The sequence below is a fragment of the Hibiscus syriacus genome, unplaced genomic scaffold (assembly GCF_006381635.1).
Source record: "Hibiscus syriacus cultivar Baekdansim isolate YM2019G1 unplaced genomic scaffold, ASM638163v2 tig00000340_pilon, whole genome shotgun sequence".
In the NCBI taxonomy this organism is placed as follows: Eukaryota; Viridiplantae; Streptophyta; class Magnoliopsida; order Malvales; family Malvaceae; genus Hibiscus; species Hibiscus syriacus.
Window position 1 is genome coordinate 11,275,094 of NW_024061783.1, and position 24,237 is coordinate 11,299,330.

The 24,237-nt window shown below is 36.0% G+C and overlaps 1 protein-coding gene across 1 annotated transcript in view; it reads left to right on the forward strand.

The window, feature by feature from the left end:
- Positions 1 to 24,237, forward strand: part of LOC120199853 (SWR1 complex subunit 2-like) — a 51,824-nt gene that overhangs the window by 24,567 nt on the left and 3,020 nt on the right. The window contains exons 8-13 of the mRNA XM_039200847.1: positions 2,410 to 2,485; positions 2,572 to 2,690; positions 2,815 to 2,884; positions 16,121 to 16,163; positions 16,659 to 16,724; positions 17,140 to 17,316. Coding sequence (XP_039056778.1) covers positions 2,410 to 2,485; positions 2,572 to 2,690; positions 2,815 to 2,884; positions 16,121 to 16,163; positions 16,659 to 16,724; positions 17,140 to 17,316 — 551 coding nt within the window. The remainder of the gene's footprint in view (positions 1 to 2,409; positions 2,486 to 2,571; positions 2,691 to 2,814; positions 2,885 to 16,120; positions 16,164 to 16,658; positions 16,725 to 17,139; positions 17,317 to 24,237) is intronic.

Genomic DNA, 24,237 nt, shown 5'->3' on the forward strand with positions numbered 1-24,237 from the left:
TGCATAAGGCGTGCATCGATGCACTCCCTTGATACAAAAACATCGAATGTATTTTGTGCACCGATGCACAAGTAAGTGCATCGATGCACCGTTAAGGATGCATCGATACACTGTATAGTGCATCGATGCATACCTTCATTAAGAGTTGAAATTAGCTTTTCTTTTAGCCTAAGAAGTGATAGTTTAAGATATATCTAATGTAATTAGTATACTGATATGTATCAATGTATTTCTATGTAGATTTAGAGCGTAATACTGTTCCGGAATAATCGAAGGATTAGGATTGATTCAAAGCAAACAAGGCTAAGGTGAATGCAATTTAAATTGTACTTATAGAACGGACATTGGCTTGCGATGAGCCACTGACGGAGTTACTATAGTAAGAAGTAACTCTTAAAATGTTATTGTATGTGATATGTTTAACATGTTCTATGTGTTGTGTGATATATATATGTGCTTACATAAGAACATGAGAGATCAAATAAGCTATGTGATAAGAATATAGAGAGTGAAATGAATGACATGAAAATGCATGTATGTTTGATTATATGTGTGGATATTTTCTTGTAAATGTTATGTGGCTTATGTAAATAAATTGAAAGATGAATGTGATATATATAATATATGTGAAGCATCTGATAACAAGAGATACTAGTGATATTCATGTTATATGAACATGAGAAGTGTTACAAGTTAAATGACATATGAATATGAATTATATGAAAGTGACATGTACATCTGAATATGTGAAAGTGTGATAACATAAATAATAATGCCCATGTTATGTTATACGAGAGCTAGGGGTATAGTTGGCATGCCAAGATTCGAGGGTCTACGCAGTCCTTCGGGATATATATATATTCTTTAGAACATGTGTGAAGTCTTGTGAGACACATACTTGATCCCTAGTATATGTATATGATTCTTAAGGAATGATATGTGGTCCTTATGGACATTATTATATGGCACTATGGTGCAATTCTACGCGGTACTCCGGTGCAATTCTACGTGGCACTTCGGTCCAATTATACGAGCTGTGGTGACAAAATAGTGGTGCACAACCTCAATAGACTCACGTATCTACAGTTCTCGCATATATACCATGGGCTAATAAAGAGATAATATTAAAAACTTGATATGATGATATACTTGTTTCTTTATGAAATGTTATGTGTGATATATGATTTTACAAGGGTAATTATAAGATCATACGATAAAAGGAATCAATGATAGTGATAAGAGATATGAATAATAATGATATATATATGTGTGTGTATATGTATTTGTTACATGTAAAAGTATATGAATTGTATTGAATGATAGTAGTAATTGTTTATGTATGATTATTAGATAATGTTTACATTACATGTTTATTGTCTCACTAAGTCATAGACTTAGCGTGTGAGTGTTTCACACGCAGGTTCTTACAAGCTTATGGATAGTTGGGGTGCAAGACATGTCAGTTATCCTTACTGAAGGTGGTAGTGATTTCTTTAACCAATTTGATGTTGGTTATGATTTAATACGAGTGAATTTTTTGCAAACTTTGATCTTAGTAATTAGTTTCTTATGTTTCTAAGGTCAATCCGTTCCTTTGCTAAAGCATCGGTATTAATTTTGATAAGACTATATGTCTAATTAATATTTAACAAATCGACTAAGGATTTAACAACATAATTGTACTCATGCATTCAAAGTTTCAAAATTCAAATAGATCAAATATGCATATCACATTGGTTGAGACTATTGTCTTCTTCGATAAATAGTTAATGGCTTAATTTAAATCAAACAATGGTAGACATTTTTAATTACCTCTATATTTTCATGCATGATCTACATGAATAGAGTATGAAATATAACCATCCGATTAAGAAAATATATATATTTGTTTATGTGCTACATCAGCACCATAGTGACTTTGTAGCTCTATTCACTAGTTTTCTGTTGTCTTAAACCCTATCATGTTATTTCTAGCACCAGGGTGCAGCTTTGTTATATTATGAAGTATGTCAAAAAGTACTTTCTTTTGAGCAGACTGCAATATATTAGAAGCCATAAAAACATCATCACTATCTTTTACTGAAACCGCTGTAATCCACTGATTGAAACTCATGATCTATGCAGGGATGTCAAACTGTCCAAGTTGCTTACATGTAAGGATTGAGAACAAAACATATGTTTATACACGCATGCACGTCTCAAATTCATTAAAAAGAGTCATGAAGACATTCTATTCAAAATTGATGAGAATATCCTCATGAACTATTTATGTATGAATATTATCAAATGTATACATTAAGACTTGTATCTACATATCTGTGTGTGTGTATTGTGTGATTTTATAATCTGGAAAGAGTGAAAATGTAGTTATCCATGTGATTATGTTTATGACGTATTTTTTTTCACCAGCCAGTAAAAAGGAAAAAAGAAGGTGAAGAGAAGAGGATGACTCAAGAAGAAATGCTTCTAGAAGCAGCACAAACTGGTTCAGGCTGAAAGCTAACTTTGATGTTTTGATTTCTGAGGTTCTTATTTGATTTTAACTTGAATCTATGAATTTTAATTTTGCAGAAATCATGAACTTAAGGAATTTAGAGCGTGTTTTGGTAAGAGATGAGGAAGTTAAGAAAAGAGCAATAATCCACAAGGCTGTTTATAGTGGTCCACAAAGTAAATATGTGTCAAAAGATGGAAAGTTTCTCTTCATAGCTATTGATTTTAGTTCTAAAATGCAACAATAATAAATACATGGTTCTTAATTGTTCGAAGTTTATCAATTGAAACTATCTATACAAATCCTTGCAATCTTTTGCAGGTTATTCATATCTAGAATTTAGTAAAGGATTAACATTTGACTCAGAGCTCTCAACCACGTTGCCTCCTTGTAAGTTGTAGGGTGGTCATGAGTTAACAAAATTTCTGATGTAGATTCTTTAAAATTTCTTTCTTATCAAACATATACTTTTTTCAGTCAATCGCTTTTTCTCTTCTGGTTTTATCTTATTTTATTTATCTTGGATTTCATTTTAGCACAAGCTTTCAATAGACTCAACCTGTTGAAGTTGGGAAAAATATTTGCGCTCCATGCATTATGTGGAACTATTGTCATATTTTTTTCTTGTAGGGACATTAGTTTAGATCTCCAATACTCCTAGAAGTTCAGGAAATTTTGCTTTTAGCTTAGAGCTTGGATCATTGGGATTTTGCATAGGGGTTTAAATTAAGCATTACTCTTAATTTTTCCATTCCACCGTGTGAGATAATCTGTTGTTGAGGGAGGTTTGAACTACTAAGAAAATTGAAAGAATATGATAAATCTAGTTGATTTAGGGATAAAAAAGGGGTCTGGGATTTTCCGGCAACCAGATTTATTAAAACTCTCTTAATGGTAATAAAACTGCCAGAGTGGATTCGGAGGTGGGTGTTTCTGCGTTGAAAGATTCTATAGCGAATGAGGAGCTCATCTACTTAGCAGGTTAGCAAAATGATGGGGGTAACCTTTAGGGGAGGAAAGAATGTTTTTGCTAAGAAGTTTTTGGAAATGATTAAAAACAGGGGTGAGGAGGGTGGGAATTAATCCCACAACTCTAGATAAGGTGTAAATTTTATTGTTTAATGGTTGGGTTCTCGTGTGTAACTTGGAATATAAAGGGGTTGGGAAGGAAGGAAAATGCAAGGGTTGTGAGGAATGTGGTTATTAACAGGAAACCTTCAGTATTATTTTTGCAAGAAACTAGAGTAGAGTTGGTGAGACCGTCTATGTTGAGAAAGTTAGGGGGAAAGAATCTTAGCGGGTTTGCCGTGTCGTCGTCAGAAGGGGCATCTGGAGGAATCCTAAGTTTATGGGATGAAAACTGGTTCATATCTCAGGTGTATCAAATTTCTTTTAGGTTCGTGGCAATTAAGGGAATGATCAAGAAAAGCAAAGAGGAGTGTTGTTTTTTAAATGTGTATGGCCCTACCATTGAGTCGGAGAAGGAGGCTTTTTTTGAGGAACTGCTTAGCTTCATTGGTACAATGGATTGTCCCTTGTGCGAAGGAGGTGATTTCAATTTATATTTGTCTCAGGATGAGAAAATTGGAAAAACCCATAATTCACATTCTTTAAGGCTTTTCAGGGAGTTCGCTTTCCATGGTGAACTTAGCGTTGGCAGGAGGGAGCTTCACATGGTGCAACAATAGGGAAGTTCATTCTTTTGTTAGAGTGGATCGGCTTTTAGTGAATGATAATTTTTTGTTGTTGTTCTCAGACATTGTCCAGGTCTTATTGCCAAAGTCAATTTCGGATCACAATGCAGTGGCGTTGGAAATTAGTCAGGTTAATTGGGGTCTGAAACCTTTCAAACTTTTTAACTACCCTATGGATGAGGTGAGATTTCAAGACATGCTAGAAGTGAAAATCAAAAAGGTGAATAGGGGAAAGAGGAGGGGAATTGAAAGCATACTAAAAGAATTAAAGGAAGTAATTAAAAGCTGGTCTAACAACAACCGAATGCAGCTACCGAGAATGATTGAGAATCTGGAGAAGTCCATTTCTGAACGGGAGACAGAAATACAAGGGAATACTCTGGCTTTGATGGAGTCCATTGCGAGGGAGTTATGGTCTTTGTATAAAAAAGACGAACAAATTTGGTTTCAAAAATCTAGGCCAAAGTGGATTCAGGATAGCGATCGGAATTCAAGATATTTTTACCAGTACGCTTCAAATAGGGAAAGGGTCAGTGCCCTAAAAGATTTGGAAGTGAATGGTAACTTGGTTTCGGACCCGGAACAGATAAAATCTAGTATTCTTGAATATTTCAAGAAAGCTTATAACTTGAAGCCAACATTGGAGGTGGAGCATATGGACCTGCATTTTTATAGGCTTTCTAAAGAGCAGTGTTTCGTTCTGGAAAGGAGCTTCTCGGAGGATGAAATTTGGGAGGCAATCGCTTCGTCGGATAATAACAAGGTGCCGGGACCAGATGGGTTGAACATGGGTTTCTTTAAAAGATTTTGGCCGCTCTTGAAGGAGGATATTTTGAAGTTTTTCAAGGATTTCTACTCCGAAAAGAAGCTAGGAAAAGGTGTGAATCATTCATTTATCACGCTGATTCCGAAGAAGACGAATTTGGTTGGTATAGAGGAGTATAGGCCCATTAGCTTGGTCGGTGGATTGTATAAGATTTTGTCCAAAGTGTTATCAAGAAGATTAAGGGTGTGCAAAGATTCGCTGATTGGCCCTTTGCAGTTTGCGTTTGTTCCAGGGATACAGATTTGCGATTGTTCCTTTATAGCAAATGGAGGCATCGATTACTGGAGAATAATCTCAATTGTTCTCTAAAATTACATATAATCTCACAATCACCCAATCCCCTCCTTTGCTAGCTTGTCAGCCTCACAATTACTAACCCTAGGTATCAATCTAAGAATAAAATCATTATCTAAAACAATAGACGCAATGTCTTTTACAATATTATTAAAGAAAATCGGAACTGAAGAAGATTTAATCCATTCCACTGCCGACTTACAATCTGATTCAACAATCAGCCTACCCTTTAAACACCATTTTGAAGATATAAATACCTCTAAGCCTTTTTTGATAGCTTTCAATTCTGCTAGAGGGGGAGGGCAAGCACCAACATTCTCTGAAAAAGACAAGAGAGTAGAGCGATTCCAATCTCTTAGAATACCCCCTATACCTCCTACTATTTCATTACCACTAACAGCCCCATAAACATTCATCTTAAAGAAATCAACTGGAGGGGGACTCCAGCAAAGTGAAGGCATAGGCCATACTTTAGAAACATAATGTTTGTCTGCCAATGAAGGATCTACTATCAATAAATCAGGTTGAATATTTACAAGAGGATATTTGGCTATAAACTATTTCGCTATTATGAATCTGACAATGAAAAAAAGCGAGATTCTGTCCAGTTTTCCTCTATAAAAAACAATGTCATTCCTTACCTTCCATATTGACCAAAAAACAGCCCCTGGAATAAACTTCCATATACGTGAATTACCCCTCAAATCAGTACACGAACTAAGAAGGGATGGGGGATCACAAGGCACAACTAATAAAATATTCCAAAAGCTGATTATTTTTGTTCCGAAAGCTCCCACGAAATAGAACAAGAGATGAAAAGATGTTGGACTGTTTCCTCCATCTGATTACAAAATGGACACTGACTATCTTCTCCTAAGGGAACCCCCCTTTTCTTCAACTCAAATCTAACTGCTAATTTCTGATGAGAAAGTTGCCAAAGGAATGTCTCCACTCTTGGAGGAACTAAACCTAACCATACCCAATTTTTCCACAAAAAATTATCCTCCGGAAGCAAAGAGATAGACTTCCTACAATCTTTAACCGAGAACAACTCATCACCCCTCCCATTCCACATTAAAAATCATCAATTGAATCAGATAATCTAAAGTTGCTACCCTTTATCATTAAATCCACCCATTGTGTCACTTCCTAATCACATAAGTTTCTCCTTGTTTGTATATTCCACTCCCATTCTTTTGAACCTGAACTACCAAAATCAGCCACATAACCCAATTGATTTGTCAAAAGAGCATAAATCCTAGGAAATTGAATTTTCAAAGGAGAGTCCCCTGCCCAAATATCATTCCAAAAAAGTAGATTTACCATTACCAACTTGAAACTTCGCATGAGATATAAGACAAGCTCCCTCTGAGTCATCCTTCATGAAATTATTGACAATTCCTCTCCATATCCAAGAATCCTGAGTAGAGGAAACTCAGTTAATTGCCATGGTTTTACAACTCACATTATATTTGCAGCATAACAATTTTTTCCACACTGAATCCTTTTCATTAGAAAACTTCCAAACCCATTTTCCCAACAATGCACGATTGATAAGATTCAAGTCAAGAACTCCCAAACCTCTATTGCTCAATGGTTTGCAAATATTATTCCAACTCACCTAGTGAATTTGCTTCTTCTCAGCTCCCGATCCCCAAAGAAAATTAGCCATCAAAGAATTGATCTGACTTATTTTACAAGGCATCTTAAAAGTAGATAAGAAGAACATGGGTAATGAAGACAAAATCGACTTTAGGAGCACCACTCCTCCCGCCATAGATAAACAAGTGGCTTTCCACCCTGCCAACCTTTTGTTGAATTTCTCAATAATCGGTTCCCATAGAGACTTAGAATTTTTCTTTGCCACAAGAGGAATGCCAAGATAAGTCGAAGGGAATGAACCAGTTGAACAACCAATGGTTGATGACCATTCTTGAAGGATGGCATTGTCTACGTTTATACCATATAGTTTACTCTTGTTTAAATTTATATGAAGCCCCACCATTAGGCTAAAAATCCTCAAAACTCTTCTGTCATTTTTAATTTGAGTAAGAGAGGCTTGGCAGAAGTTAATAAGATCATCAGCAAACTATAAATGAGATAGTCTAAAAGGATTCTCAGTCTTACCCATAGAAAACCCTTGAAAAAGACCTAATTCAACTGCTTTAGATAACATCAAGTGGAGCAATTCACCAACAACATTGAACAAAAGAGGAGAAATACTACAACCCTGTCTTAATCCTTTAGCCATAGGAAACTCTTCTGTCGAGGAGGCATTTACTAAAACGAAAATCGAAGCTTAAGATAAACAGTGTGAAATCCATGAACACCATCTTTCACCGAAACCCATCTCTGCCTTTAATCTAAGGAGGATTGGCCATTCGACAGAGTCATAAGCTCTACGAAAGTCCACCTTGAATACCACCCATTTTAGCCCTTTTTTCCTCCAATAATTAATGCCTTACTTAGCCATGCAAGCACAATCCAACAACTACTTTCCCGGGATAAATGCGAATTGGGAAGGGCTAATAACATCTTTCACACAAGATTGTAATCTCTTAGAAAGAACTTTTGAAAGAATTTTATAAAGACTACCGAAAAGACTAATCGGTCTGTAGTCTTCTAAACTCTTTGGATTACTTCTCTTTGGAATCAAAGTAATAAAAGAATGATTAACCCCATGACTCTACTTCCTTCCTTTATAGAAATCAAGAAAAAACTCCATAATCTGCTCTTTTAGGCTCGACCAGTATTTCTTGTAAAAACCCATGGTAAAACCATCCGGGCCAGAGGCTTTTGCACTATCGAATGATGAGATTGCTTCCCACACTTGTTCTGAAAAATCTCTTCAAGAGCAGCACTTTGAGAGGCTGACAACTTTGCAAAAAAAAATTCATCAGCTTTACTTCCAGCTTTGATTTGGCACTATAAGCATCCTTGAAATATTTGTATACACTGGATTTAATCTCCTCAGGATTTGAGATTTCTTTCCCTTTGAATTTCAGGGAGTAAATAGTGTTTACTTTATTCCTGTTCAGAGCATTAAGGTGAAAAAATCTCATGTTTTTGTCTTCATCTTTGATCCATCTCGCTCTCGACTTTTGAAACCAAATGTTCTTTTCAATCCTCATGAGTCTCCAAAGATCCTTTTTGTATTATATCAACTTATTCCACTCCTACACAGGTAGAATTCCTCCTTGTGTCTTTATCTCCAAAGCATTAATTTTACCTTCCAACTCTGAAATTGAATATACCAACCCAAGATGAAATCCGCCAGACCAGTTTCTGATCATCTTTTTGGTACCCTGCAATGTAGTGAAAATTCCTCCTCGATAATTCTTCTTCTTCGAATCTGCCAAGTGAGATTCCACCACCTCATCAAAACCTTCTTCCTCTAAAAGATAATTAAAAAATTGAAATGGCTTAGGCCCCCAATTTAACCTACTATCCTCCAACACAATCGGATTATGATCTAAAAGTGATTTCGGAAGAAGGCACTGCAGGATATTAGGAAAACTTTTCAGGAAACTGCCCGAAATTAGAAACCTATATAATCTAACCCATGTTGGAGAAACTCTGTTGTTGCACCATGTGTAAGTTCCTCCCAAGAACAATAGGTCAATAAGCTAAGCTTGTTGTACAAAGGACCGAATGAGATCAATGGCGTGCCAATTTTGAGTTTTCCCTAATTTTTCATGTGGGTCTAGATATGCGTTAAAATCACCCCCAATGCAAACTGGAAAATTCACACCAGTTACAAAATCCAGTAGCTCCCTTAAAAAATCTTCTTTGTCAGCTTCTGTTGAAGGACCATAAGCATTTAGTAAAGCACATTCCATTTCTACCTCCTTAAAGTTCCCAAATAATACAATAAATCTACTGTTTATTTGATATCTTGTTACTTGAAACAAGTTCTCATTCCACAAGAAGAAGAGCCCACCCGCAGATCCACGTGATGGAGAAGAAATCACTCCTTTCAGTAAATTTCCCCTATATTTCTTCTAATCGTCAAAAGTCATTGGTCTAACTTAGTTTCTTGTAAGAAAAATATTGTCGGTTTGATCTTGTTAACAAGCCTTGCCACTTCTCTGGACTTCTCTCTTCTCCCTAAGCCTCTTATATTCCACGAAATAATACTTAATTTAGACATAAAAAAAATTTAACACCACACTCCGAACAAACCAGAATCTAGAGAACCATATTTTCCAGCAATCATCCTTCCGTAACTACCCCCAGTCCTTCCTCCAGGTTAACAATTTTGTCAATAAAAGCCTTTTTCCCTTCCTTGAAAGAGATTCCCAGCATCTAAGTTACTTCCCAGGTTGCTAAAGCCTCTTCCAAAAATTTCGAGAAATGAGGAGAAGAAACTGTAGAATTGCTAACCAAATCAAGTGCTTCACTAATCAATGTTTTTCCTTCTGTTACTTTTTCCAAACCTTGAAATTGCATCACAATTTGCCCTCAAACTGTGCTGAAAAGGAATCACCGAATTATTTTGAGAATTGGCAAACCCATTGTTAACCATTTGTTGCCCTTCATCCGAATCTGCTGTAAAGGATTTTTGAATCATTTGAAAACCTCTTAACTCCTTGTCTTGTACCAGAGAAGACTGTGATTGATTCTGAACTACTTTAGAACTCAATCTGACCCATACTCTTCTTTCTCTGGACCTGCTGTAAACTCTAGAATATCTCCTTTCTTCCATCAGGTGCACTTTTAATTGATAGACGACTGGACGAATTCTTTTTATTAAAACCTACCGAATTACCCTCATAATTTCCCTCATTCAGCCAAGTTCTTCCTTTTTCCAACGCAAAAAAGTTTGTTTGGACTTCGTTTTTTCCTTCACATGATTCCACTGCTTTAGGACCTATTCCAGCAATTTTTTGAGAGATTAACCGAAGCTTACATTGATTTTCAGAACATGCCCACTTAAAATTAAAAGTAGGCCTAGCAGTAGATATTTTTTAAATTGGGGAAGGAGATTCCCAAATGCCATCTGATTGGGATGAAAAATCTGAATCCTCCTCACTCCTTAATCCAAGACCCGCACAATCCTTTTTTGAATTTTTTACCTAATAATCTAATGTATCTACCAGCCCTGTTGTATCTAGTTGACTTTCTCTGTCATGTCGAATTAATTGTTGTCCCAAACAGGTGGTAGTAATTTTTTGACTTTCTCTATTGTGCCGAAATAATTGTTATCCCACACATGTAGCAGACAGACCAGCCGCTCCATACCCTTCCAACCACGTGTCCACCCTACACCTAAAGTTATCATCTGACATACCAGATTTGCCACCTAACCTTTTAACCTGACCTTATTCTTCTTCCTCCTTTGATGTAGCAACATCACTATACACACTGTTGGTAGCCACCTCTGAAGACAATTCTGTAAAAACATCTTGTTTTCTAAAAACTGACCCCAAGGTTTTCCTAACATTAAAAGATCTCCCGTATAACCTAAACGTTATTGTTTCCGATATGTCAAAGGGGCTCGCCACCCTCAGCAACACCCTTGCTACCGACATGTCCTCTCTCTTTATTGTCAATTCTTGAATGCACACTAAAATCCCCCACCTTGCAGCAAGTTTTTTCATAAAGGAGACATTCCAGCATAACAATGGAACTCCAACCAATTCAACCGAACATAAGGCCAAATGAATACCTTCCTCATTCAAAAGAGGTTCACACCATTCAAACCAAAAGTTTATCTCCTTTTTCTTCAACCACAACTCCTCTAATTCTTCAACTGAGCCAAATGTTAGAATGCACGAGTTCCAAGCGTATATCCATCTTGTTATCTTAACCGTGATCCCATCACTAAGCAGACCCTTTTGAACTAGATCCAAGTTAAAAAGAGGTTTAATAATCCCTGTTAAGGATCTTTTATCCCAATCTGATTCGTAAGAAGGAATGTACATATCCAACACATTTTTTTTCGGGAGTCCATTCTCATACGCCTCCTTCTATTTTAAATTATCACTGGTTCATCCTCCAGCCTTCCATTAGAGACTAGGGCTTCCTTATATATCCTTTCATCCCTCAGGCGAGAAAAAGACTCTGTTGTCTCTCTTCTTTTTCATTCCTCTCCCTTGTTGTACTTTTCTTCTTCCTCTCTAACAGTCCTAGATCGATAACTCTGGTATTTTGCAGCCCCTACAGACAATCTCTTCCCATCAATCATTGTTCCATTAACATTCATAATCGCCTTATTCAAGCCTTCCTCCTTTTCGAACTAAACAAATGCAAAAGTATGATTTCTACAGTTTGGTTTGTTAGAAACGCTCGGTATGTAAACCCTCAGAACACTACCCTGTTATTGGAAAAGTTCCCTTACTGCTCTCCTAGAGACTCTCTTACTAATATTATCTACGAACGCCGTCCATTCCTTATCGGAGGACTGATGACCTTTACGACTCTCTCTCACTCTCTCTCTAACACTCTTTGCTCAAATTGTCTTCTGGTTTTCGAAAAAAGTTGGAGTCACTAATAGCTAATTTTTTGTGGGGGAGCTCGACATAGAAAAGTTGGATCCACTGGGTGAATTGGTCGAAAGTATGCAAAAAGAAAGATTATGGGGGTTTGGGTATCACAGATTTAAATATGATAAATAGGGCTCTATATGAGAAATGGGTTTGCAAGTTTAGCATTGAAAATGAGTCCTGGTGAAAGAGGATGGTATGTTGTAAGTACAATTTAGATACAAGGTCGATTTTGTTGGACAATAATCTGCCTCCCCTTGCGTCTTGGATTTGGAAAGGAGTAATCAATAACTATTGGACGAATGATGCTTTTGGCTTGTGTTTTCGCAATCACCTTATTCTGCAACTGGGGAAGGGAAATTCCATTTTATTTTGGCATGATAGTTGGTTATGCAACATTCCATTGAAGATAAAATTTTCTAGGTTGTTCGCCTTGTCGGATAAGAAGGATGGGGTCATTGCGAACTTTGGATGCCTAAGCATGAGAGGTGGGTCTGGGATATCCAAATAAGACGAAATTTGCTGGATTGAGAAATTGAACAATGGATTGAGCTATTGTCTTTGTTGGATAGTGTTCGTCTTGGATTGGAGGTGGATGATTGTTTTGCTTGGAAAAGAAACGGGGAGGGTGTTTATTAGGTTAAATCGTGCATTAACTTAGTATCAAGCATGTCCGATCCAGATTTGTCTTGGTCGAAGCTTGTTTGGGTTGGTATAGCACCTCCAAAAGTGGAGGTTTTTCTGTGGCATGTGTTCCACCAGAAGTTGGATGTTAAGACTGTTTTAATGAGTCGGGGTGTTTGAGGGATCGAGGATCCTCTCTGCCCAGTCTGTGGATTGGAGCTGGAATTGGTGTGCCACTTCTTCTTATGCATAGTAGTTTGGGGGGTTTGGGTACGGTTTCTACAGTTTTGGAATATATATACAGTTTTGTCTAATAATCCCAAGGGTTTTCTGTACTCTTGGTTTGATCTACTTCCGGATTTGGACATTTGGAAATTCGTCTCGTGTGCTATAATGTGGACTGTATGGAAATGTCGAAATCATATGGTGTTCGAGAATGGTAGGCTGGATCAGAATAATCTTTTCTTTTTGACTAGGTATAGAGTGGCTTCCTGGTTCTCAGCAAAGAACTCAAATTTCCCTATTCTTCTATATTGCCTTGTGGGAGACTTAACTTTGGCTGATTTGCACCATTTTCCTATGAAGAAAGTTTCCCTAAGTCACAGTGGTGCCCCCCTCCTCTGGGTTTTTTTAAAGTGAATGTGGATAGGGCTGTAAGTTGTGACTGGAGGTGCAGTGGTATTGGTGGTCTACTTAGGGATTCTGATTATAAGCGATTGGGGTATTTCTCGGGAGCGTTCGGACCAAGCCCTCCAATTCTTGCCGAGCTTAAAGCAATTCAAGCTGGTTTAAGTCTGATTTTGGATTAGGAGTGGAGTGATAAGGGGAGTCTTATTTTAGAAAGTAATTCTTCTATTGCTTTGAAGTGGATTAACAATCTGGAGGCAAGTCTGGTTGCTTATGTTCATTTGGTTAAGGAAATTGCCAAGCGAGTAATGGAGTACAATGCGACTATTAGGCATGTTCAGAGATGTTTTAATTGGGAAGCATATAGTTTAGCTAAGTCAGGAATAGGATAATGTGGGGTGTTTTGGTTGGGTGAGGTGGGTGAGTGCTCTGGGTGTTTTTGTGGGGAACTTTTGTACTTAAAATGATCTTATCTTGGATGTACTCTATGTGTTAGTAACAAAATTTTGGGCACTATTTTCCTCCTTCCAATGGCCGTTGAGTCCTACGCAGCTTGACGGTTATGAAGGGGGTTTTTAATGAGGCCCTGTTCTTATAAAAAAATAACTCTCTAGTATAGTATTTATAATAAAATTCTCACTGACAGTCCTATTTACTATTTACCAGAATAGTTGTATTAGAACTCTTACTAATAGTCCAATGCTAATCACATAACTATTTCAAATGACACAAAATGTCTTATAATTAATAAATATTATAAAATAAAACTAAACTAATAAAATATTATAAAATAGATAAAGCTCCTGCATCATTCTCCCCAGCTTGGAAAACTCGACTCTGACAAGAACATTCATCACTTTGGCATAAATTTCTGGATTAGCTCTTTGAAACCTATTCCCCATTATTAGTAACTTTGCTGACACAACATGTGCCTTCTCATCCTGTTCATTCTTTGATTTCAATTCCATCTCCAAACATTGCTTCCAAAGTTACTCCATATCCCGTTGTATTTAAGTAAATCTTTGTCTTTCAAACAAAACAGCTTGTCGCATATTTTCGTCACAATTCTCTATAGTGGTTTCAAGTTCCACTTTCAAATCCTTAACATTTGTTGCGAAGAACTGCATTAGTGCAACTTCTTGATTCAACCTCGATATAAGATCTTCCATCTGTCTTTGCTGTAGCTAATCTCCTATCTGTATTTCCAACTATAGACATCTCTCTGTCTTCGACAAACTACATCAAGGGACTGTTTCTGCTTTCATTCAATGCAACCTCAAAGAGTTCATTAACAACTAGCTTCTTAACATCCAACACAACTTTAGTAATTGCTATCTTAGCCTTGGGAATATTTCTAGGTTAAGGTCTGCTTTGAACAGCTTCAAATCTCTTGCACGAACAAGGATCGGGAGGGTGTAACTGTTTGTTCATCCAGATTCCCGTTGATTTTAAAATAGCCACTAAGCACTCAATAGCTTCTTTCATGGTTGGTCCCAAGGTTTGTGAATCAAAACAAAGCATCAGTACTAAAAATAATAAATATAACAAATAAGAGTAATTTTAATATGGTTCATTTTATAAATTCAAGTTATTGTTCAATTCTAAATTTCCTTCACTTCCATCTTCTCTTGAATCATTGCCAGCTAGATCTTGCTCTTCTCTAATGTCATCTCCTTGCATGATTTTAAAAACACTGGTAATAAAAATATAATACATATAAAGATACAAATTATTAATTTAATAACATATTAATAATAATATTGAACTAGGTTTAATTAGGATTTCATTCAATTTTATTTCTGTTTCATTATATCTATAATTATACAAATATGTCCTAGTCAATTTTATTAAATATATTAAATGATAGATTATATATACACACATTACCATGTGTTGAGTTTAATAAATATATATGTGGTTCTTAAAAGTAAATGTAGATGGTGCAATGGTCAAAGGTTGGGATAAGGGTGGAATAGGTGGATTGATTAGGGATGGTAATGGTTCGATGCTTGGGTCATTTTTAGAGAAGGTAGGGGGAGGTCCTTCTTTACTCGCAGAGCTTTTGGCTATTAAAAGATAGTTGAATTTTATCGAGGTAGTTGGTTATAGTCCAAGTCAGAGGATTATTTTGGAATCGGATTCTACTAATGCTCTAAAGTGGATTAAAAATCCTGACCTTAGTACTTCTTTGTTCAAATCCTTGGTGAGGGATATAACTACTCGTGTGGAAAGGAAGGGTATTATCACAAGGCATATTTTGAGAGATGCAAATTGGGAAGCGGATGAATTAGCAAAAGCTGGTATAGGTTGATTTTTGGGTTTCTGTTGTGGTTAAAGGTGTTATACCTTGGTTGTTCTTTTTAAGGGAGTTATGAGGGTGTGTTATGTATTCAGAGTTATGGATTAAAGGTTATGTTATTAGTAGTTAATCATGAAGGTGTGGAGGTGTATTATTGTTCTCATTAATAAAAGTTAAAGGCACTCTTTTCCTCCTTCTTATGTCCTTCAATTTATGTTTATAACATGTAGGATATGAAAGGTATTTTTAATGAAACTTTTTTTATCAAAAATAAATAAATATATATGTCCTCCGTCCGCCATCTTTCTTTATATGTGTTAAGTTTAAAAAATAAATATAATCTTTACAGGTGTTAAACTTACCGAAGAAAATGTCAATTAAACTACACGTGTAAACCATCTAGGCATCTACCAATATCAGCTTATTGCTTTGTTGTTGAACACTAGGTTTGATACTTGTGTCAAAGAACCATAGGTGTGAAGCTTAGGGATCTTCTAGTTTAGTCCTCCCCCTCCTTCCCCCACCCCCCTCAAGAAATTCGGATTGTAGTTTAACTTAAAGCTGTCTTGCATCAGGATAACCAAGGAGAGAACTTCTTGTTACATGATTCTCTAAATATGCGCATAATGTTAAGCATTTAGCAGCTTAGTGTGCACGATTTTCTACTATTTTAACTTCTATGTTTTGATTCTAGCCTTGTTTTTTTTAATTAACCACTATTTATTTGCTCTATGTATATTATTTTGATTAATTTATTTCATTTATCGTTACACCCAGACCCCAAAAAGGCCATATGTGCTGTAACTGGATTGCCTGTGAGGTAAGAGCTTATATCATAATGGTTATTGTTTGGTCTTTCATTCTAAAGTCTTGTTGCTGAATAAATTGTTGTCTTTGCTTTATTTGGAACTGAAATATGATTTCTTACAGTTGAACCGGAAGAACATAAAAACTTTTGCATTTTTTTTTTCCATTTTCTGGAGCATCAGTAAAATGCATTTTAATTTGCTCTTTCTTGTGTAACATGAACTTTTGAATCTACTGTTAAAGATGCCATGCTCCCAATCAATGATCCATTAGCATTTTTAATTTCTAAATGTATATTAGAAATGTCATTGGGTTAGGAAATTCAAAAGTGAAAGCCATGAGTTTGGGATATGCTTCTCTTCAGCTGGGAGTTTCATCAAAGTTTTTGCTAAGCCATGTTAAATATTTAGTATATATGTTAATTCAGTGATGCTTAACATTTTAAGAGAGACAAATTCGGCTTTTTCCATCCAACCATGTTTATTCAAATTGTTATTTGATGTTGTAGGTACAAAGATCCAAAGACAGGGCTATGCTACGCAACAAAGGAAGCCTTTAGTATTATTCGAGAACGGTATGGGTCCCTTCCATTTTACCAGTCTATTCTCTGATATAACACCTTGAGTTACTCATTTTCTATAGTTTATCTGGATTATATGTTACTTGGATTTGGGTGCGAGCTTTGGACATGATTATATGTCCAAATCACTCTAAAATGAGGATATTCAATTATCCTTATTTTTGGATTATCATTGGAGGGTTATATCCTGGTAACCAAGTCTGTAAATGTGTTGGACGTGGGGGTCGTAACAACATAGCATGTATTTATAGTTAGGAGAGGGGCTCCTTCCCTGTCAACCAGTTTAATTCTTCTGCAATTTCTGATATACTCCCCTGAATTTGCCCCTAAAAAAGGGTGGGAAAAAAGAGGAGTTGAGGTGGGGTTAATCATAACTACTTTGCTGACTTTGCTTTGTATGATTTTGTAGTTTTCGAGATGAATATAAAAGTTCGAAGAAGAAAATGGATATGGGGGTCTTGTTTGATTCTCTGTCTAGTCAAGGCTTAATGCCCAGGCAGAAGAGATCTCACATCTCAAACAGAAGTCAAATATCATGCTTCCAGTACTTTGGGAATTTCTGCAGAACATCATCTGATGATGATGAAAGTTCAGATTAGTTGATGTGGTAATTTCCTAAATATTTTTCAGCATGCTATTATGCGTTTGTTTCTGGAAGCTTATCTATTCTATTGATAAGCCTCTGTATGATTGGATATTTTACAGTCTAGACCACTTTCCTGTTTTTGGACTTTAAAATCTTTGTAAAGTATACAAAGGGAAAAGAATGAATTGATGCAATTCCTTGACGTTTGTAATTGCTGATACTATCGGGGAGCAACAATCTTGGTGGTAACAATTACCTCCTATTTTAATCATGATGTGCTCAAGTTAAATAGTGTCAACCTATGTCTTGATAAAGCTAGCTTCAGAAAGATAAAGAAATATATGTAATTGTAGTTCTTTTATCTTTTGAATGATTATCATGGATATATAATTGCATATGATGTTACAAGTGCCCCTTTGCCTGCCTGCAGCATGTCAAAGAAAGCTTTGGTAAAAGATTGTTGTGCTTCATTTAACAAAACTGCAATTGCTGAATTCTTTTATTTTCTCGGTACTTTTGGCTGTAATGTGATTCAGTTTAATTGTTAACAATATTTTGTGTGTGCGGATGCATTTTGTTTGGGATTTGTAGCTGCATTTAGGGGGAGAGATGAGAGAAAAACTGTTTACAGGTTAGTTTGAGATATTGTATAAAATTAAGCTGAACCTAAAGATTATACAAGAATGTGGAACATTATTTATCATCTATAGTATATGGTCTTTTAACTGATATGAAGCACCTAATTTTAGGTTTTCATTGGACTTTTTTTTGGATAGAAAAGATGGCCTCGTTAAAACTAGGGATGAGCAACACCGGGTACCCGCTTATTTTTTTGGGAACAGGAACCGGAACCTGTTGCACTGGTTCCTAAAAATTGGGATCCGGAACCGGAACCTGTAGGTACCGGTATCGGTTCCGGGTATCCTGTTATTTTGATAGCTTTCTCATTCAACCTGTCAATTGTTACACATTAAGTGGGATGGTATGTTGCCTCCATGTTAAAATTGGCCCTTTTATAACCTGTTAATTTATTAAACTAAAATGCTACTACTTATCACAAGTAGAACTCTTTTCTATACAAAATTTATCCACCATTTCATACTTAAATAGTAATAAAAACATTAACCCAAAGTACATATTACGAAAACGCAAAGTTAGAAATCAATTACAACAAGTTTAATTCAAATTCAAAAGTATAGGTCACAAAACGCATAAAGTCCAAAAAGTTCAAACCAAGTACGTTTACAACTAAAATATATTACACAATATTTGCAATTCCAACGCAATTTTTGCTCCATTCTCAACTTTGATGCGGTGATGCCCTTGATGCTCTACTGACTCCATTCTCAAACTTGGAACTGCTTTTAGCCGGGTACCCAATCGATTCCAATTCCAATTCCAAAATTTTGGGAACCGGAACTGATGTCAACAGGACCCTTATTTTGCTACCCAAAACCATTGGGATTGATTTTGGTTTCGAAAAAGGGTTCCCCGTTCTTTTGCTCACCCTTAGTTAAAACCCCTTCATAACTGCCATGCTACAGGTAGCTCAGCGGACATAGGATGGAGGTAAAGAGTGCCAATAATTTTATTACTAAAAACTAGATACAACAAAAGTACATAAGACCAATTACAACCACACAACAACTATCACCGAACAAGAAAACAACCCAGTATATTGCTCCTAACCAATCCCTACATTAAGCCCCCTCGTCTAACCTAACCAATTCGCAATTTAGCAAACTCATATGCCTTACAATTTGCAACTCTCTTTATATGCCTAATTACCACACCCCTGCTTAACATAATATTAGCAATGTCATTCACCACTGTTTTAAACAAAGGAGTACAAGAAGTTGGATTATTAATCCAATCTAAAGCAACTAAACAATATGATTCTAAAATCAGTCTTCCCCTTTAAGCCCACTCTGAATCCAAAAAAAGCTACAGTCCCCTCTTAATAGCCAACAGTTCTGCCAGAATTGGAGGACCCGATCCAACTTTCTCAGAAAACGAATCCAATATGACACCCTTCTCGTCCCGAAGTAAACCCCCTATGTCACCCTTTTGCCAAAAACTATCCATAGCACCATCCACGTTAACCTTAAAAAAACCTGACGAATGAGGACACCAACCTTCTTAGACAAAATTAACCTTGTTTGAGCAATGGTAAGAATATGCTAACGTAAGATTGCCCACTAAATTATTGAAAATGACCGAATGATTTTGAAATTTTGAAGAAAACCATGTTGCCACTCTTTATCTGACCAAGAAGAATAGTTGAACTCGATCAAGATTCACATTGTTAAAAACAATTTCGTTTCTTTGCTTCCACACTGACCACAAAATTGCTCCAGGGATAAAAGTCCAAATGACTGACTTTGGGACCAACCCAAACCAAGCCGAGAGTGGATCAGGCGAGCTCTCTAGAACAACGAAAGAGATGTTCCACATGCTCATGAAACTCGATCAAAGACCCCAAGAGACGAAGCAGAAACAAAAAGATGAGAAACATATTCTATGTAATCTCCACACAAGAGACGCGACTGATCCTCAATCCCCAATACATCATGCTTAACTAACTCGACTTTGACTGCCACCTTTTTATAAACCACTTGCCACACGAAGGACACCACTCGCGGAGGGGCAGCCCCAAGTCACATAAAATTTGACCACAAAGGATTTACTTTAGACCTATTCATCAATAGCTTCATCCACGATTTCACCGAGAAACAATCAACACCCTGTCCAAACTAAACATAACTAACATCAATGAACTCTGGAGATTAAAAATTGCCTAACAACGTATACAATTGGAGCAACAACTTCATCTCCCAATCCGCCAAGTTCCTCCTCAACTGAATATCCCAACTCCACCTAGAAGAGCTCCTTATCCTAAAGTCAGCATGTAACATCCTCAATACCGGGTTAGTGACCAAATTGTTAAACTTCAGAATTTAGTTATTTAAAGTAGATAAATTGAAAAGTTCAGGGACTTATATGAAAATTTTGTGTAGGACTAAATAGTAGAGAAGGATGAATGGAAGGGAAAAAGGGTCATTTGATGAACTAATGAATTAAATATGTCATATAGTGGAGATATATACACGTGGAATAAAAGGATGAAGGAAAAAGAAAATTTCCAGAGTTCTCTTCATCCTTCTTCCCTCTTTCAGCCGTGAGTCATATAAAAGCAAGGTGAGTTTCTTTTTGGTTGATTTTGTATAGAATTTAAGATTGGGTTTTGTTCCTTAGATGATAATTAAGCTTAAAGAAAGCTTAAGTCATCTTAAAATCAAAAGACAGAGGAGTTAGGAAGGATTAAAGATAAGGGGTTTGTAAGTGAAATCTTGGATAAGAGTTAGTTAAGTTTGAAACTAAACTTGACTTGTCATCAAATAAATTAAGAAATATGAAGTGTTATAATTGAAATTAAAACATGTTGGAAAATTGATAGGATTCTTGATTTCAAGACATAGGATGAAATATGGAATATACAGATGTGTTATATGAATAAGAATTGATTTAAGTATGTGTACTTGATTTAAGAGCATGTTAGGAGCTTTAAATAGAAGGTTTAGATTGGTAATGGTAAATTTTCGAGCTTTACAAGTGAATTATGGGCTATGAGTATCGGTACTTCTTTATTAAGAATCGATACTTCAAGGGTAAAATAAGGCAATTTGGAGTAGGGGTATCGATATTGGTTGAACAATATTGATAACATAAGCCATAATTTGATAAGTTATTTATGGGGTATCGATACCTAAAGGGTAGTATCGATACCAAGGGTACCGATACCATAAGTTAAGTACCGGTACCATTCTTGAAACAAGGATTCCATAATCAAATTTGGGTATCCATACTTAGGCTTGGTATCAATACCACAGCTAGGGAAGTATCGATACCCTATAGGGGGTACCGTTACTACTACAAGTAGAAAATTAAATTAAGCCTTTCTTTTCGACTAAGAAATTAAGGATTGAATCATAATATTTCGAATGCTGATATGTAAACGAAATGTATGATTGTGTAGATATTGAGCTCAAGCAAGTTTCGAAACGATCGAAAAGTTAGGAACGATCAAGAAAGAGAAATTAAGTCATTGAAGTGATTGAGATCAAGTGAGGCTAAGGTGAGTGCATACTCTAGGTGCAATTCAAGGGAAATAAGACTTGTAATAAGTTTATTTCCTATGTAATTTTTCATAGTCCAATAACTATGAACATGCATACATATTATGTTCATTATAAACACATACATAAGTTATAGATATGTTTATATAATTTAATACATGTGATATGATTCATGTGAACATACTCAAATAACATATGTTATATGATGTGAGATTGATGATTTTACGTATATGTTATATTTGATAGAAGAAAATGACATATGCCAGTATAAGAGAAATGATATGAATACATGAATATATGAAGCATAATGATAATGTTATGGTATGTGATATGAGAGCTATAGGTATAGTTGGCATGCCAATAGTCGATGGTTAAATAGGTCTTTCGGGACATAGATTTCACATGCCACTCAGTGGATTCTTATACGAGCTGTGGTGACAGCATACGTGCACAACCTTAAAGTAATTGCATACCTTAAGTTCTCAGTAATGTACATGGGTTTATAAAAGATATAAAAAATATTTACATGATTATATGCTATCATGTTATTATTGTTTACCCTGAATCATATATGATATGATTAAATTATGATATAATAAGTATGATTGTATTTGGATAATCAAATTGCATGTTCATATTCATAGGAAAATGGCATTGTTATATTTTTTTATGCATCACTAAGTCTATGACTTAGCGTGTAAGCATTTTTATACGAAGGTACTGAGAAGCAAGAGGATCAGGCTTAGGATTCGCAAGACAACATACATCCACTCGAAGATCAGATCAGAAGTACTTTGTACAGTATGTTTTTCTTATATATATGTTAGCATGTAAACAAGTCGTGAAGTACGTATGCTCTGATCGATTTTGTAATGTTTTGGAACATACTTATGTAAAATATTAACTTTATGTTAATGAAAGTTTAAATTTTCTGTAATTTTATAAATGTACACATTTTGAATAGTCAATGTGACACCTCAGATTCGTATCCGGGTCATGTACGAGTTGGGGTGTTACATTTAATGGTATCAAAGCTATGGTTTAGCTGATTCTAGGTATAAATCAGAGTCTAGAGTGTTTTTAAATATGCTCATGCCAACATATGAGTAAGAACTTCTAATCTGATAAGAGTAATACGTATGTTGTTTTGCTAATAGAACTATATGGTTATATCTTATTAGATGTCTGGACAAGATAGTTCTCGAAGTGAAGCGGGAGATGGTAAGCCAGCTGAGACCTACCTTGGCCAGGCAAGGTGAATGACAGACACCTTATGGAGTGCCTGTACAAGACCAAGACGTTTTCTTCAGGACGTTGGCCGTCATCCTAACGCGTTTCCAACCTCCTACTCTCTCTACTCAGAGAATGAATGTAGCAAAGGAGTTAAAGGGATTAAGAGCTCCTGAATTCAAATGTGAAGCTGAGGAAGGTCCTGTTGTTGCGGACCTTTGGCTCAATGATGTGAATATCATGTTAGATGGACTCCACTATTTTGATGTGGAAAAGTTAGACTGAGTGGTTTCCTTGCTTCGTGGGCAAGCGAGAATTTGGTGGACGAATGTCACTATGAGGATGACTAGTGATCAGGTGACATGGTCTGTGTTCCTAGATGAGTTTAAGCACAAGTATATATGAGATCAGTTCATCAAGCAGATTAAGCAATAATTTTTTAATCTGAAGAAATGGAACCGCACTGTGTATAAATATGAGTGCGAGTTTAATAAGTTAAGTCATTTTGCGGCTGAGTTGATTCCGACAGAGAAAGAAGCATACGAGTGGTTTATTGAGGGCTTGCGCCCAAGGTTAAAGGATTTGTTCATAATGTTGAACTTGTCCTCGTTTCAAGAGGTAGTAAATCGTACTAAAGCTCTAGAGAGATATAACACCCCTAACCCGTACCCGACTCAGATACGAGTCCGAGATGTCACATTACCTTTTTAAAACATTACTCTTAACAAATAATAACAAAATACTTAAAATTATATTAAGAAAATACGATAATATTACATATATTAATACAAGTTTACCAAAATACTCAGAGCATACACAACTTAACCCTTTAGTTACATGCCAACACCCATTTACATAACAAAATGACCTACTGATTAGGTTGCTTCTGATCTGATAGTTGCAAGAGTAATGTTGTTAGTTGCTTAACCTGTATCTTCTACTTTCTCGGATCCTACGCGTGAAACACTCACACGCTAAGTCATCGACTTAGTGAGGCAATGTAATAATAATAGAAAGGAACTGTAATGAAAATGCCATAATGATATGAAATGAGATGAAATCGTATACTTAATCAATGTAGTTTATAACACCATGATCCTTACCTGTAAGAGTATTACATTAGCATTCACGAATTTGTATTAATAAGTTTATTGGCCCATGATACCATATTGAGAACCAAAGGTACGTGAGTATTGCGAGGTTGTGAACTATGCTGTCACCACAGCTCGTATAAATTGCACCGAAGTGCCGCGTAGAGTTTTTGCACCGAAGTGCCACGTAGAAATTTGTCCCGAAGGATGGCGTAGAATTTGTCCCGAATGACCACATATAAATTCCTTATGAATCATATACATATGCCAAGGATCAATTATGTGTCTCAAAAGACCTCACAAATGTTCCAAAGAATATATATATATCCCGAATGACCGCGTAGACCCTCTACCCTTGGCATGCCAACTATACCTATAGTTCTCATCTACAGAACATGGCCTTTTACAATTCACATAATTTATATCGCATAGACATATCATTTCCATACCTTTATCACATAAAC